The following is a 17,224-nucleotide window of genomic DNA, read 5'->3' on the forward strand; positions in this document are numbered from 1 at the left end:
CTCATGGATCTAATGCTATGGCAAATACAGTAACTACACATTATAACAATCCTGTGAGGAAAGTACAGGCAGCCAAAGAGGGAAAGCAAGGCTAAGTGAACTAACCAAGGTCATGCAGCAAGTCATTGGCAGAGCTAGGACTAAGGCCCAGGAATTATGAGCTATCTATTAGTATGCCACTCTACCCACTAGATCACACTCCTTTTCTGGATAATAGGACATACCATTCCCCAGCTCATTCTTCCCCTGGTTTGCATCAGGAACCTTCTCATTAGCTATAGGCTCTAGCAAGCTCTTCTCAGAAGTGTGTTTCAGTTGTTCTGGTGCTACTCGCTTAAACTGCTGCATCCTTTCCAACACCAACTCTGTTACCCGGACCCTGGATCCTGAAACCAGCAATGTCTTTGAAGGGGATGAGATTGAGGCTTCTGGTTCTCCTGCAGCAGGAAAGGATGATGTTGTTTGGGAGCTGCCATTCAGGACACAGTCTGGTGAGAAAATAAAAACAGTCCTAATGATTAGTGCCCTCTAGGTTTTGCACATCTGCCTTAGCAATGCAGCTTTGCCCCCATCAGCAGCAGTCTGAGCAATGTTTGATTTCACACCATGCTGATTCTGTAGAAAAGAGGTGCACAATTTCAGTGCACACATAGTCATCATCATAACCCTAGCTCTTACTTAGCACTTTCAATCAGAGGTGCTTTGCTAAGGTTAATGACACTGACCTCCTTATCTTACACGTGGAGAAAAACACAAAGAGGGTAAGTGACTTGCCTGAGGTCAACAGAGCAAGAAACAGAAACCCAGTCATATGAATCCCAGTCCAGAGGATCATCTTGCCTCCTGCAAATTCCACCATGTCAGAATCTGACTCTCAAACTCTACCAGTCATGGAGCCCAGGGACACTGAGCAGCAGGAATGAAGGGTTTTTGGATGAGAAATAGGATGCAACAGGCAGAGGAAGCTGCCAGGCCAACACGTCAGTAAAACACTGCCAGTCATCACCTGGGGGAATCATCCTGTCTCTACACTTCACCTGACTGAGGAGGCCTGTCCCACCACAGAATGGAGCTACCAAGCACTCTCAGAAGCTTCAGCCCAATTACCAAAGTACAGGGAATCATACCTATAGAGTTAGCAAATGCACAAACAGAGCTTCCTCGACTGCCCCATACACTGCTCCATTTGAACTTCAAAAGACCTCTGTTGACCTACGATGACAGGCTGAAAACTATGGGACTCTTTAGCCTGGAAAAGCACAGGCTCAGGGGCGATCTGATGGCCACCTATAAGTTTATCAGGGGTGTTCACCAGGATCTGGGGGAACGATTGTTCACCAGAGCACCCCAAGGGATGACAAGGTCAAACGGTTATAAACTCCTGCAAGAACGTTTCAGGCTAGACATAAGGAAGAATTTCTTCACTGTCCGAGCCCCCAAGATCTGGAATAGCCTGCCACCAGAGGTGGTTCAAGCACCTACATTGAATGTCTTCAAGAGACATTTGGATGCTTATCTTGCTGGGATCCTATGACCCCAGCTGACTTCCTGCCCCTTGGGCAGGGGGCTGGACTCAATGATCTTCCGAGGTCCCTTGCAGTCTATGAAATCTATGAATACTACAGTCTTTCCAGTACCATGTACTTTACTTGTGTGTATACTGGCTAAGTGCATAATTTGCTTAACTACAAAGCCAGTCCCAGCTGTCTGTCTCTTGGTTACATTAGAACAAACATTGATTACGTGCATGTCAGTTATGTGTAGAAACCCCTTAGGTGCCTAAGCATCTTTCAGCCCCACTGTCTACTTGGTCATGTAATTTTACTGTGTTCAACTGCAAAATTGGTGCTAGAAACAGTAAAGGGATAGCAGCTCTCAGAGGCATGTTACTAGAAGCCTTGAAAACAACGAGAGATAGCAGCTGTGACACTATCTCCAGTCATCTCTCCTCATTTCAAGGTTTCTAATAGCAGCCATGAAACTGGCTATGAGAAGCCTTGAAAAGGACAGTGCTCTATCCTTCATGAGCAGTGTTTACATTCAATAAGTTCTGGTAAGTGCATTCTCTGGGTAAGTGCATAGCCTATCTTCCTGCTCAAAGGCTATGTGCTTAAAAGAAATACACTGCTCCAGGCTATTCTCTACTAGATACATTTCAGAACGAGGAAAGGAGATGAAGCTCAGAAATGTTACCTGCCAGGCTGTTCTGGTTACAGTTAGCTGCTGTAGTATTCAACGGAATGGTGGAGAGATGGCCTCCACATCCATCTTCTAAAGCAGTCCCTTCACTTCCACAGATCAGAGGTCCACCTTCCTTTTTGGGTGTTAGTGCCTGCCTATGGGGGTCCAAGCATTCTGGCCAGGTTATCATCATTCCTGGTTGGCTTTGGCTCTTAGCTGCTGGCTTGGTCTTTTTTAACTTACTACTTGTTGCCGTGTTCCTTGTCCTGTTTGGAACCTTCCTCTCTCCCTCAGCATCTCCTCTCTTTTTGTTTACCCTACTCAACAGGTTGGCACAAAGTTCCTTAAAATCATCATCTAGTTCATCCATCAGCTCACAGCGCTCAGCCTGGATTTAGTGTGACTGAGTGTGTGGGAAGAGTGGTGAAGCAGCAGACACAACTTGAGTTTGCCCCCTTTTCTGAGTGAGAGCCCTCAAGGAGTCCTTTCCACCATCCATAACAGCTGCATGTTCCAGGCTCCAACAAGCCCAAGGATAAGCACTTTCCTGGTTGCTCCAATAATTAATTTTCCTCTGCATTTACAGCTTAGCTGAGTAGTTGAGTATGATCTTCAAGCAGTCCAGTTGTTACCATGCATATTTAGGTGCCACCTTTGCTCTGGTGAACTCTGTTGTAGAAGATGCAAGCACTCTCCAGACAGGTCCTAGTTCCTTCATGGTATATAAGTAATCTTCACAGGAGAGAATTCACAGCATCTAACAAAGGAAAAAAATATATATAAAAAGGTATGGGGTGGTCTATGCAGCCCAATGTGGAAATGCTTATGGCAGAGTTTTAAGGAATCCATGCAGAACCCTGAAGTGAGATAAAATCCATATTTGACACCAAATGCTAAGAGTTACTTAATTACAGAAAAAAACATCCGGACTGAAAAGGGTTGAGACAAAAGCACCGCAAAGTAAATTACTGATATCAGGCAGAACTAGTCCAGACACAAAAGCATGATTCCCACTTTATAAACTAGCTGGAGCTCAGAATTAGAGGCTGTTTTTTAAAAACAAACAAAAAAAATGGACTGGAAAGCAAATGACAGGGTATGAACGAAAACCAAATTTCAGATGAAAATGTACTTTTCTCCTCAGATGAAAGCAGTATTTTGACAGAACATCCTTCAACAGTATAGCCTGACATTTAAAAAAAAATCCCTAAATTTAAAGAAATGCATAAGGCTTCCTCTGCTCAGGACATATGCTTGGAAGGGTCTTTGGAAGAGCCCAAAGCCAGCCGTATCAAATAGACTCATCCTTTCTCCTCCCTCTGTTTCTTTAAGCAAAAACCTCCTGCTTTCAGCTCACTCAGCTAGAGCTCAGCTGGTATCACACCTGCCAAATATCTCTCTTGAGACTTGAGGGACAGCACTCAGCAAAGCAGTACATTGACAATCAGTGTTCCCTCTAAGCAGTGCGCATGCATGGCCGTGCACAATTAAAAACCTTGCTGCACACGAACTTTTTAATGGTGCACACCCACCCAGAGAGGAGCTGGGCGCAGAGTGCAGCAGAGGCACCAGGGCCGGTGTCGGACACTTACCAAAGGTAAGCTCCTCACTCCTCATGCAGGGCAACCAGCGGCTCCTCCATGAGAAGAGGCGGGGACGGGGACAGGGGCTAGGGCTGGCGTGGGCTCTGCCCGCTCCAGGGAACTGCTCTGCGGGCTCCCCCAGCTCTAGGGAATTGCTACACACCCTTGCATCGCTTTGGGGAGTGAGGAGGCACATGGCATCAGGGCTGGGGAGTGCAGCAGTTCCCCAGCCAGCGCAGGGCATGGGATGGAGCCACGAGTAGCTCATTGGCAGGGCACAGGGACGGGGGAAAGGTGGCTCCTGCCACCACAGGCTCCGCCAGCACTGGGACCAAAGCGGCGGTGTGCTCACAGACCAAAGTGGTGCGCTCACAGACCACTACTCCTTAGAGGGAACACTGTTGACAACTACTACAAAGTACCATCAAGCACATAAAGTGCACAAACTTAACGCTGAGACAGATGTTTTAAAACACCTTTCAAGTTCCTGTCACTTACAGTAAAAATAACAGCATGACTCAGGGATTATTCAGAAGAACAATCCATACAACATGTCCAGATGGAGATGTGATCAAGCCTGAAGCAGTAGTAAAACTAGGTCTCTGTTTTTAGGCATTTTTGATTGCCTTCTTCCTAGCTCACTAATTTGCTATTAGTAGGGTAAGAAAAAAAGGGTAAACGTGTTGCCCTGTAGGCAACTCATTGCCACAAGCGGCAATACCATGGTTCAGGTAGAGGTGATCTACTTGTGTCAGAAAAGTCATGTTGCCAATTTGGCAAATAGTGAGGGTAGCTGCCATATCTAAGATGGCCACTGTGAATTCATGTTTTGGTTAATATTTCAGCCCCCAGTAGGGTTAGAAAATATTCCAATGACAAAACCAACACTGCATGAACCAAGATCAACTATAACATTCTGTCATGGTAGCCATATTTGACTCCAACATGGCTGCCATAAATTTAGTTTTGTTCACTATTAACAAGGATCCGGATTTTGTTTCGTGTGGAAACCTTCCCCCAAGATTTTTCCCTTTAAAGGAGAAGACCCCCCAACAGATTTCCCCTTGCAGGCTAGAAGAGTTCCAACCTGCAAGCAGCTGCTTGGGACTGGGAGCAGCGGGGGGGAGGGTGATCGGAGGCTGTGGGGCAGGGGTACTAAGTGCATGTGTGCATGCACACACTCCCAGCCAACAATATAGACAGGGAGGATGTTGGGAGCAGCTCCATGGAGGTAAGTCCACTGACAACATGCAGGGGAGATGTGGGGAGGGGTACATGCCCCTTCAAATTTCTGCACCAACAGTGGGGTGCAGGGCAAGGGGCTACAGCCTCGCCAGAGCCAGGGCATGGCTGCCCATCCCTCTCCCTGACACCCACAGGCAGGGGGATGATGTGGGCTGCCCTCTGCAGGGCTTGGGACTCCCCACCCTGCTGCACTCCTGCTGGGGGCCAAGTGGGGAGGCTGCTAGAGAGTTCCTGGGGGGCTGTTACAGTGGCCAGAAGGCTCTTAGGAGGTTCAATGGGTGGCTCATGAGGTTGGGTGGGGAGGGCTGCTAGGAGGCTGCAGCCCAGCCAGAGCCAGCACCTGGCAGCAGTGGGGCAGGAGCAGCACAGAGTTGTGCCTCCCCCCACATCTCCCTTGCACCTGATTTAAATCATAGCACAGCTCACGGCGCAGTAGCTCCTTTAATTTTGGAGTTCTCCCCATGTGCATGATTGGCAGACTAACCCTTTGGCCTTGACACATGCCACTCCAGACGGCTGGGAGGCAAAAACCACTGTTTTAAATAGACCATGGTTTTTGTGTCCTGCCATTTGCTGCTGAGCAGTCAGGCGGCAAAAACCACAGCCTATTTAAAACTGCATTCTGTTTAACTGATACCTAGATATTAGTAACATTTAATGTTAATCATGGAAAAACACAAATTTTTGGATTTTAATCAGAGAATTCTGGGGTTTTTAAATAGGAAGATGCAATAGTCTAATCCAATGGTAATACAACAGTATATATAATATTAATGCAATGGATAACTGCAGTTTTTTAGAGCTCTTCATCACTTGAATCTGTTTCTGAATCCGTTTCGAATCCCCATGGTTAAATATGGATTGCAACATGTTGTCTCATAGCAGTCGCAGCCAGGAGTGCAGGGCGCATTAACTGGCTTGCCCAAGTACACTGGTCCCTGGCATTTCGTCTTGTACTTGCAGCTCATTATCTGAAGGTGTTCTGATAGTAATGGTTCAAGTGTTTTTATGATAGGCATGTAACCATCATTTGCAACTTGCCAACCATGCTGGTCAGGTGATGGCAATGGTGGATTAGGTTCAAGTGCACTTTGCCAACTAAGACTTTGATAATTGCCTGTATACATGGTGCACAAGGGAATTGTATGTAGGTGAAAGTTTATTCAGAGCTTTTCCTTAATGGAATAATTTCACCCTACATCCAGAAGGGTTGTCAAAGATGTTGACAACTTGTACAGCAACACAAAAACTTTTTTTCTGCGCAACTGTACAACTCCTTATTAACATCAGGCCTACTTCCTAGACCTGCCAATAGATGTGGATGTTGAATGAACATTTTCCAAGCAGTTTTCTTAGTGTGACCAGCTAAAAGAGCTGGCAGTGTCACAACCAGTGACGCTGTGGACACCAATTAGAGATGCAAGGACTGGCTTAGGCAATTCTGACACAATATCATGAATTGGAATGGATCCTACTGGGTTGCTTCTCTTCATCCAAAACTTGGATGAAAGTTTATGCCATAAAAGAAGGACCGATATGGCTGTGTCATCGCAGGGGAATACTAGAGAAGAGCATCCCTGACTGGCTGCATGTTCACCATGCGAGAGCATCCTTGTTTCTTCCTCTTCTTGATATGAATACACTTGGGAAATGTCAGATGAGCCAGAGTGCTCTGTTTTTCCATCAGCAAAACTACCAACAATGAGCATTCATTCATTTTGGAAACATTGGCATGATGGCTTAACAAGGTCTTCACTTAGAAAATTAACTAGGTTTTCTTTGTTTGCTGGTAAGGATATGAAACTATCCCATGATGCCGGTACTGGAAGAGATCTGCTAGTAGTTTGAGCCCTTAATATTTTTGTGCCTGTGTTAATGGAGGGTGGTTTGTAGCAATTGAAGACAAAGTCAGCTCAATCGCACGTGTTGGCATAATTGGCAAACACTTGCTGCACAAAGGAATTGGTCAAATCTCCAAATGTTCATGCAGTTTCCAGCTTTCCTAGTCCCTGTACAAGAGCCATGCCAGTAATAATAGCAGCTGATTTCTCAGATGTAGCTTCTGGCAGACCAGTTACTGCTTTATCTCCAATCAAGATCCATGACAAGGCTGTTTTGTTGATCATGTTGAGTGATTTATCAGGTTTAAAAAGTGACAGAGGGTATCCCGTTTCTGCTGTAGGAGGGAGTGAGCATCAAACCTTCTACCTGCTGCAACCATTGCAAGTAGCCTTTGCTGGATCTCCTTCGCATTCTGTCCGTTTCATTTTGCTGCACTGTCCTATAGTTGATTTGACATCGTTAAAGGTTTTCAGTTATGCTTTGGATATACTTGCATAGCAGCTCTCAGTAGTATCTGCAGTAAGACATTTCTGGATAATGGTGTTCACGATTTCTCTTCCTTTGTCTCATGCATTCAGAAAGCTTAATGCAGTATCTTTCAGCACAACATCTCCTGCAGAAACGCATAATAGCTCATTGTTGGAAACCTTAAACAAGCGGAGCCTTTCAAACTGCCCTTGTAACAACCTGACATCACTGTAATCTCATTTCAGTTGTGTTCTTTGTCTTTTGTTCCGATGGAAATATATTGTTTTATTGATCCCAAACATTTGATTTACTGTCTCAGTTAGGTGACCTCCTTAATTGCAGTTCAGCTCCTATCATTCTCTAGCTGATTTATTGTGTTTACTATGCCACCGGCATTTTGCAAACCTTGTTAACATACACTATTGCCTGGTCAGTTGAAATGTTTACAAATAGGAGATGTCTTGACCCTGAATCTCCTTCCACAAACTCAGAATACACCATAAGAACAAAATTTTCTAAATCCTTCATACACGCAAGATATACTGGACCCCATTTTGTGTAACTGGCATGATTATGCACAGCTATCAGCAGAAGCATTTCTTCAAAGACACATAAATGCTCATGCCAGGTTCCTTCACATTCAGCCCTGATGAAGCACAAGAGAGTAATGATTACTTCCAAATAGTTTATTCAGTACTTGGATGTACCTTAATGGGAGTGTTCGTCCACACATTCTGGAAGCAGAGTGACAGTCATTAGAAGATGCACTAACAGTTCTTTCATCACATTCCTTCCCTCTTTGCAGTCATCGTTTCTGAATGCAACAGCTATGCTACTGGTCAACAACATCATCATCTAATCCTTTGCTTGAACTGGACAACCACAGAATGAACTCGTTTATCAAAATATGCCATATTGCTTTGAATGTTATTTTGTGTACTCTGCTAGCACGGTTGTACAAGTTTCCTTTCATTATGTTCATAGCAGTGTTTTCTGAAAATAATCTGCTTTCTGTACAACAGTCTTCAAGTTCTGAAGCAGGGAGATGCAACCAATTCCTGTTAGGTAAACCATGATGATATGGCAGCCTCCCAGTCAAATGATTACTCCTTTTGTCTCTTCTGGCTAAGCCCACACAAGTTCACTTGCCTTGTAATACAATGCCTGATTGAACATTAGGACTGTGCGTTATTATACCAGGTGTTCTGCAATTCTGCCTCCAGGGACCTGGCAGCTGCTGTGGCCAAGAGCAAAACGTGGAGCCATCTTAGAATCCAATAGGGCTACCATGATGGAAAATATTACAGTTTATCTCCTTGGAGTATACAATGTTGGTTTCCTCAAGGGAATTAGCTGAGGTCATTGCCTGGCACGGCTTTACGAGCACTTGTGGTGCTCTGGTGTGGTACCAGAGGACTGGAAGAGGGCCAACGTGGTTCCTATCTTCAAAAAAGGGAGGAAGGAGGACCCGGGGGAACTATAGGCCAGTTAGTCTTACCTCGATCCTGGGGAAGCTTTTTGAGAGAATTATCCTGGCGCATGTCCACAAGGGGCCAGCAGGGGAGGTTATACTATGTAACCAGCACAGGTTCATTAGAGGCAGGTCCTGTCAGACCAACTTGGTGGCCTTCTACAACCGGGTCACCAAATCCTTAGATGCAGGGGTAGCAATGAACATAGTCTTTCTGGACTTTAGGAAGGCCTTTAAACACTGTCTCTCACCCCATTCTCATTAAAAAACTGGGGGACTGTGGTGTCAACACCTACACAGTCAAAAGGGTTGCCAACTGGCTGGAGGGCCGCACCCAGAGAGTGGTAGCGGATAGGTCATTTTCGACCTGGAAGGATGTGGGCAGGGGGGTTCCGCAGGGCTTGGTCCGTGGGCCCGCACTGGTCAACATCTTCATCAGCGACTTGGACGGGGGGTGTAAAAAGTACCCTGTTCAAATTTGCTAAGATGTGGGGGGATGTGGGCATGCTAGACAGGAGGAATAGGCTGCAATCAGACCTAGACAGGTTATAGGGGTGGGCGGATGAGAACAGGATGGATTTCAACACTGACAAGTGCAAAATGATGCACCTGGGGAGGAAGAACCGGCAGCATACCTACAGGCTCAGGAACTCCCTTCTCATCAGTACAGAGGCAGAAAAGGATCTTGGAGTCATCACTGATGCCAAGATGAACACGGGCCAGCAGTGTGGGGATGCAGTCAGGAAGGCCAACCATACCTTGTCATGCATCCACAGATGCATCTCAAGCAGGTCCAAGGAGGTGATCCTCCCCCTCTATGCAGCACTGGTCAGGCCGCAGCTGGAGTACTGCGTCCAGTTCTGGGCGCCACACTTCAAGAGGGATGTGGACAATGTGGAGAGGGTCCAGAGGAGGGCCACTCGCATGATCAGGGGGCAGCCCCTATGAGGAGAGGCTATGGGACCTGAACCTGTTCAGCCTCCATAAGAGAAGGCTGAGGGGGGATCTAGTGGCCTGTTACAAACTAGTCAGAGGGGACCAGCAGGCACTGGGGGAGTCCTTGTTCCCCCAAGCACCACCAGGAGTGACTAGAAATAACGGTCACAAGCTGGCAGATGGTAGATTCAGACTAGACATCAGGAGGCGCTATGTCACAGTCAGGGCGGCTAGGATCTGGAACCAACTTCCAAGTGAAGTGGTGCTGGCTCCTACCTTTGGGTCTTTAAGGCAAGGCTAGACAATCACCTTGCTGGGGTCATTTGACCCCAGTACATTTTCCTGCCATGGCAGGGGGTCGGACTTGATGATCTGCTCAGGTCCCTTCCGACCCTACAAACTATGAATTAACTTTCTAACCCGACCGGGGGCTTAAATATTGACCAAAATGTAAATTCATGGCAGCCATCTTGAATTCCAATATAGCAGCTACACATGCTACTTGTCAGAAAACCCATGTTGCCAATCTAGCATGGGTAGACCACCTCTACCTGAAACTCACTGTTACTGCTGTGACAATGAATTGCCTATGATAACAAGATCTAGAGACCTTACTGGTCAATTTACACCCTACTATATGGGCCTGACCATTTTACAGAAGGTTTTATACTGCCCCAAAATTCTATTTCTGTCAATCCTCAAACTGTTTCCTTTGGAATGGCAGCAGCCGTGGCTTAATTTCTCCAGTAAAGTTCTGAGCAGCAAAAGACTCAAAATGCAGGAAAAACACAAGCTGGATTGTTTTCTCAAATGGCTTGGCTTCATACATACAAGGCAAAGGAATGCTGGTTGCACACTTTCATGGCTCAGTCTTTCCTATAAACAGTTACGGATGTTAATGGATTTATGTATTTTAAAGCAGTCTCTCAAACCTGCAGAGACTTTACTGAGAATCTTACAGTCATTTTCTGCTAGGGAGAAAATGAATTTTTTTGTGACCAGTTCATAAACTTATTTTCCTGGACAGAACGTTGAGACAGGCAGTTATCACTATAAATTGCTCATTTTCTTCTAAGACAATGACAGCATGGAGAAAAACACTAAATCTTTGAAGCCTTTGAGGCTTCAAAGAGAGCTCACATATAGTCTTGCTATTACATTATTTAATGGTGACTTCCAAATACCAAACAAATCCAGCACCTTTTCTTTTATGTTATACAAGGGTGCTTCAGCAAGTAACAGCGATTAGAAAATAAAATAATTGTGTGTGCAATGAGTGGAAAACTACACAGCAATAGGGAACACTATCAAATGCACACATTATGACTATGTATAGAGGAGTAATGTGGGCCAGTACATGATAATTGCACACAAAATGGTTTTGTTTAGAAATTACCATTACTTTCTGAAACACCTTGTTATGTTCAATGCTTCACGCACACTGGGTGAAATGCACAAAGAACATAAACCTGACATAGATCTCTTTTATTATATTCCTCACTCAGTTTTGAGTCTTGATTTGCAGGCTTTTGTCCTATGTGGCATCCTAACGTGAATTATGCTGAGGCTATCACATGCATCTTAGAACCCCTGCGGCATGGCCTGAAAAAAGTGTTGCCTTCACCTCATGGCATAGGTTTTGCAAAATGATCCTTTTAAGTATTATAGTTTGTTCTCTTTTGGAATCCTAAATTATTCCCAAACCAGGCAAACTAGCAACATAAAATAAAAACAGCAGCACTTACATTCCAGCCCTAATATAACTGATCTCAAATGATCAGAAAAGCACATGCTGGGATGTCATACAAGAAAAATATTTCTACCAGGGTAGAAAGAGGAGAAAGGTAAAACTTAATCAGTTATATGCTAACTACTCCTTCTTGTCATAACTATTTGCAAGATGGGGAACACAGCTCTAAGGATGCCAGATTTTGCAATTGGAGACTTTGCATATTCCATTAACGTAATATACTTAACATGGGGCTATGAGATTACCAAGGATCCAGGTTTTCCATTTCCCAGAGAAAAATGGAGTAAGCTGTGGATGTTACCTTTTACCGGAGGCAAATGCGGATTTCTCATTTTACCAGAGAAACCCAAGAATGTTGCAGTTTCGTGATGACCCCTCTGCAGGCTGGAGGAAGCGGGAAGAGGGCAGTCAGGCAGGGGGCACAGGAAGCTGTCTGCTGCCACAAGCTCTGCACTGCCTGCATCTCCTGTATACAACCCCATGCTCCTGTCCCTGCTGCAGCTGTGCAGGCAGGGGACACTTTGCCAGGCAGCTTCCTGTGCTGCTCCTCTGTTCCCTGCAGTGCTGGGTCGCACACGCTGGGCTGTGGAGGCCCTAGGGAGGGCAGTAGGATGGGAGGCTGCAGCAGGTAGCGCACAGACCCCACACACAGATGTGGGGAGCACAGGTCCCCCTGGTCCCTGGCAGTGCGTGCTGCAGTGGGGAGCAGACCCCCCCTCCCACCTGAGCCTGCAGTGGGCAGGCAGCAATGGGGGGGAGCTGGGTTCCACTTCACAGCAGCAGCTGCCTCCTGCCAGAGATGGGGGGGCTGCAGACCCAGGTCCCTGGCCTCACAGCCCTGCCAGCTAGGAGCCTCCTCCAGCAGGGCTGGGGGGTTGTTGTGGGGGAGTGAGGGGCATCACTAGGGCCAGGGGGGGTGTGGGAGGGGGGAGAGTGAGGGGCAGGAGCAGGGCTAGGGGGCTGTGGGAGGGGGGAAGTGAGGAGCACCAGCAGAGCTAGGAGGCTGAAGGGAGGGAGTGATGGGCACCAACAGGGCTGTGGGGGCTTTCATTTTAATCATGGATTTTGGGGTTTTTTATCAGAGAATTTGTGATTTTTTTTTATCAGGGAAACCGGGATCCCTAGAGATCACATACAAGGTCAGAGTCGTGTCATATAGAAGAAAGCACCCTTTCATCCCTCCTAAATTTGCACTTCCTAACTTCACTGTTTGTTATTCTGCTATGAGACAGTAAAAACTAAATTTGCTCCTGGGTCCATTTTTTCTAAATCATTTGTTATTTGTCATGTCCCCTTCATTATTTACCTATTCCCATCTGTTTACTCTCTCATCCTAAGAAAGTTTCCTGAGGCCCCTAATCATTTACTTTACTATTCTTTTCATGGAAGAAATTGAACTCAGTTCATATTGTGGGTGCCAGCCACAGACAGAGTTGCTAGAGGGGAAGTACACCTCACCTCAGTCAACAGCAAGGTCAATAGAGAAGTCTCACAGATGCTCCTATCAGGCACAGCAGGCCCCGCCCCCTCAGCCAGAAGCCCCTGCTTAGCAGAGACTTCTGGCTGGGACCATGGGGCTGCTCATGCCTGCACTGGAGCAGGAAATTCAGGTAAGAGTAGAGGGCACGGCAGGGGAGGATCACAGCCGATTGCTTCAGTCCTTGAGGCTGGGACAGCTCCTGGTGAGTCCTACAGTCCGGTCATGCAGCCAGGAGCAAGCAGGTGCATGGGAGCCAGCAACAGCCGAGATCCTTTCGCCCAGACAGGTGAGCATGGGGTGCGCGGGGTCAGGGCTGTGCACGCTGGTCCCCGCCTGTACCATAGGGCTGGGAGCAAGTGTGCAGCAGCCAGCACCAGCGTTCCGGGGCCAGCTCCGGTGGGGCCCAGCACAGGGTGGCTCCCCTTTCTTCCTGCTGGCACAGCCCAGCCTGACTCCATAGTGCCCTGTCAGCCATGCCCTGCGCTCTTGCCACCCTGCATTGGGCCTTGCTAGTGCTGGCCCCAGGGCACCACCCAGCTGTTAGTGGCTCCTGTATGCTCACTTGCTCCCAGTGCCATGCCCACCCCCCCCACCACAGTACAGGCAGGGACCAGCACATGTACCCCTGGCCCCATGTGCCCTGCAGCAGTGGGAGGCCCAAATATAAGACAAACCGTCAATAATTAGATTCTATACATGGAAAATTATAACAAAATTATCATTATCATAGAATCTAATGTTTGAGAAATCATCTTAAACTCAAAGTCACTGTGGATTCAGGTAAATAATGCCAATTAACAAGGTTTTATGGAAACCTTATTAAACTAACTTGATATCTTTTTATGAAATTACATGTTGTGGATAAAAGGTAACAGTGTTGGTAATCCACTTCTATTTTTGTAGGCGTGTGACTTGGTGCTGTTAAATAGTTTGATTAATCAACCAGAAGGATAAAAAAACAGCATGGCACACAATAAATGGATTAAAAAACTAACTCACTGATAAGTCTCATATATTGATAACTGGGGAATCATTATCAAGCAAGTGAGATTCTGGTGGCGTCCCATCAGGATCCATTTTTGTCCCTACTGCTGTTCAGTATTTTTACTGCTGTCCTGCAGGAAAACACAAAATCACTGTAAAGATGAAGGTGACAAAGACTGTGGTACTGGCAAATATTTAAGAAGATATATCATTGATAGGTAGCGATCTGAATCATTTGGAAAGCTGGGACAAGTCCCTTCTAGCCCTGATGTCTATAAAATTAACGTATATTTCGATACACTAAGTAAAAGTTACACATCTAGGAATAAAGAATACAAGCCATGCCTATATGATGTTAGAACCTATCCTGGGAAGCAGACACTGAAAAAGATGTGTGGTTCATTACAGGAAACCAGGTGACTGCGAGCTGCCTGTACAACACAACGATATACAGAGGGAACATACTTCTTGGAAGTATAACAGGGAACAGTGAGCGGGGTTAGAGAAGTGTTATTACCACTGTATTTACTGGTGGTAAAATTGCTACTCTAAATGTGCATCTAGCACTCAACATGTATGCTGAAAAATTAAAGAGGGATACTGAGAAAAACTACTGAAATAATTACAGGAACAGAAAATGGGAGACCTAAGGGCTAAGTACAGTCAGTCAAAAAGCCAGAGGCTGAATCAATTCACTCTTCACTGGTTAGTCTAAATTGCGCAGATAGAACCAATAAGCAAGTGAACAGACATTCACTTTTGATTCTGGAAATGCAGCCACATGCCTGCAGTGGCCAAGGCCAGAAGCCAGGGGGCACTACAGCATGCCTCCCTGCTCAGTAGGAGTAGACAGCTTGGGCCAAAGTTAGCCCACCCACCCTGCAAGGGGGGCTTGAGGGGAAGATGCAATGTATCCTGGGATGCTGGGGGTGAACTTGAATCTGGAAGGGGATCTGGGACAGGAGTTCAATAAACCAATTTAACCTGAATACGTTAAGTCTGATACTACATCCATCCAGGTTAATTTTAAATTGGTTTCAGTCATTTTGAAAGTGATTTATGTGCACTGAACTTCTGTTGGGTTACAGATCTGAACCAGGTTCCTATCACATACCAGTTCATGTGTAATTTGTGCCCCTAGCCAAGGAGCTCAATCTATTTCGCTAATCGTAGGGAATGTTAAGGGATGATGTTATTACATCATAAAACATCAGTTTTCAACCTTTTACTCCTAAGGCTCAATCTATTAAATGGAGAGTAAATTATTCACACTATTTGGGATTAAAACATGCTCATAAGAATCAAAATGTTTGGTTAATGAAACACATACTAAATGAACATTTATAAGCAGAATACCTGCAATACATATGCAATTTTTGTTTATTTAAATTTTTTCCTCAGTCGTAAGTTGTCTCTCTTTTCCCTGGCACTACATAGGTAAGCAGCATATCCTGTGTTTGAATACTTGGTGTTAGGATAATTTACACTCTACTGTATTTTTATGATATCCCATGATAAAGGGGCACAATCCTTTCAACCTCTCTTCATCTGAGAGTGCTTCCAGGCCTCTAATTTTCTTTCTTAACCTCCTTGCATCCCTAAACTGCAGTACCCTTCTGAGATGGGGTGTTGAATAATACACACAGTTTGCGTATGTGGCTACATCATCAAATTTTATACTGACATAATAATATACAAAGGCATCAGCAGTTCAAGCTGCCCCATCAATATATATACTGAATTCTTAGTTTTTTGTACATACTAATGCTTTCCCTGCAGTATTACTGCTGTGGTTCAAACTGGGACCTAACCATCTTAACAGTCAACCTAAATGAGGTTAATCTTGATACACATTGGCATGAAAAATGCAGGGGTAACTGAAAACAATCCTGTGCCCTTCAAAGCTACTGCTGGGTTCACAACGGTCTACCCCACCGAGACCGCAATGATGCCACACTGACATCACTCTCATCCACTGACGGCATTATGAGCTGGCAGCGAGTGACGTCACCGACATGAGGTGTTCGGGAGCGACGATAACATCACCGTCCAGTGCCGTCCCGTGGGAACTCGTCACGGTACCAATCAGGACGGGAGGGCACCCAACCTTCGTAGCTCGCGAGCAGGGTCGGGCGGGGCAAGGCAAGGCACCCCCCACGCGACCCCTGCGCTCCCCGCGCCCCGATCGCGGCTCTGACCTCCTCGGCGGGCCGGATCCGTCCACTCCTCGCTCCCTCAGGTCTAACCACAGGGTAGGGACACTTTCAAACTGGTGCACATGCGCAGCTCCACGCCGTGCCCTGTGCGCATGCGCAGAGCCAGGACTGTCTCCCACAACCCTCAGCTAGGCCCGTTTCCATCCTTGGGTCTCGCGCCCCGTACGGCGGCGTGCGCATGCGCACGTCTCCTGCGGGCGGCAGCAGTCATGCTGGCCGCGGAGCGGTCCGCTGGTACCGCAGTTGCCATGGTGACGGCTGCTCGCGGCAGGGCCACGGGCCGCGCGAAGCCCACGGGCTCGTGTGGGGTCGGGCCGGCCCTGCCAGCGCGGGGAGCAAGTCGTAGAGCAGCTCTTCCCGTACTTCCTCCGCACGCCCCGTTTCCTCAGCTCGGCCCCAACCACCACCGCACCTGCTGCGGTTGCCACCCCGTTCGGGAGCCGCTGTCCTCAAGCCCGTCCCCACTGCCACCACAAGCAGAAGCAGCTGGAGCGAGGTCTGCGCTCGTGAGGGGGGAGCGAGGGAGGTGCGAGGTAGGGACTCGCGAGACAGCGAGCAGCCTGTACTTCCTTCATTGTCCGAGGAGAAACTCCCCAGAGTGACTAAATCCTGGTTGTTGTCTCCCGGAGCCGCCTTTTTAAGTTGTAGAAACAAGCCTGAACTCAGAAGGCTTCTGTTTTCCCCGGGGAGAGCAGCGATTCTCCCAGGAACCAATGTCTCAGGGACATCCCTCCTACCACCTGCTTTCTTTCCAACCTGGACCTACTCTTTTGTTCACTGCCCCAGGAAGACAGAGCTGTGGTGTTAAACTGAGGGAAGTGTAGCTCCTGGTTTATGGCTTGTGCTAATCACCTGTGACCAATAAAAAAAATGCTAGGAGACATCTTATGAATAACAGATGTTCTTTCATCTTTGAATGAGCAGTAGATGTGACCCAGAGGGTGGAGTGGACTGTTTTAGGACAGCACCCGCAACCTGCAAGTGAATATCCAAATCTAAGCAGAAATGAAAATGCTACAGCCCAGCAACACATTCAACTTAAAGCTAGAAAGAAACCAGCTGTTACAC

The 17,224-nt window shown here is 46.7% G+C and overlaps 1 protein-coding gene across 1 annotated transcript in view; it reads right to left on the reverse strand.

Moving 5' to 3' along the window:
• SLX4 (SLX4 structure-specific endonuclease subunit) overlaps nucleotides 1-16,930 on the reverse strand; it is a 42,551-nt gene extending 25,621 nt beyond the window's left edge. Inside the window, exons 1-3 of the mRNA XM_090024564.1 lie at nucleotides 16,139-16,930; nucleotides 2,194-2,938; nucleotides 225-488 (exon numbers count right to left, since the gene is read on the reverse strand). Coding sequence (XP_089880690.1) covers nucleotides 225-488; nucleotides 2,194-2,551 — 622 coding nt within the window. The 5' untranslated portion in view covers nucleotides 2,552-2,938; nucleotides 16,139-16,930. The remainder of the gene's footprint in view (nucleotides 1-224; nucleotides 489-2,193; nucleotides 2,939-16,138) is intronic.
• Nucleotides 16,931-17,224: the final 294 nt, after the last annotated feature.

This window comes from Crocodylus siamensis, chromosome 12, assembly GCF_052110815.1.
Source record: "Crocodylus siamensis isolate JL-2025a chromosome 12, ASM5211081v1, whole genome shotgun sequence".
NCBI classification, from domain to species: Eukaryota; Metazoa; Chordata; order Crocodylia; family Crocodylidae; genus Crocodylus; species Crocodylus siamensis.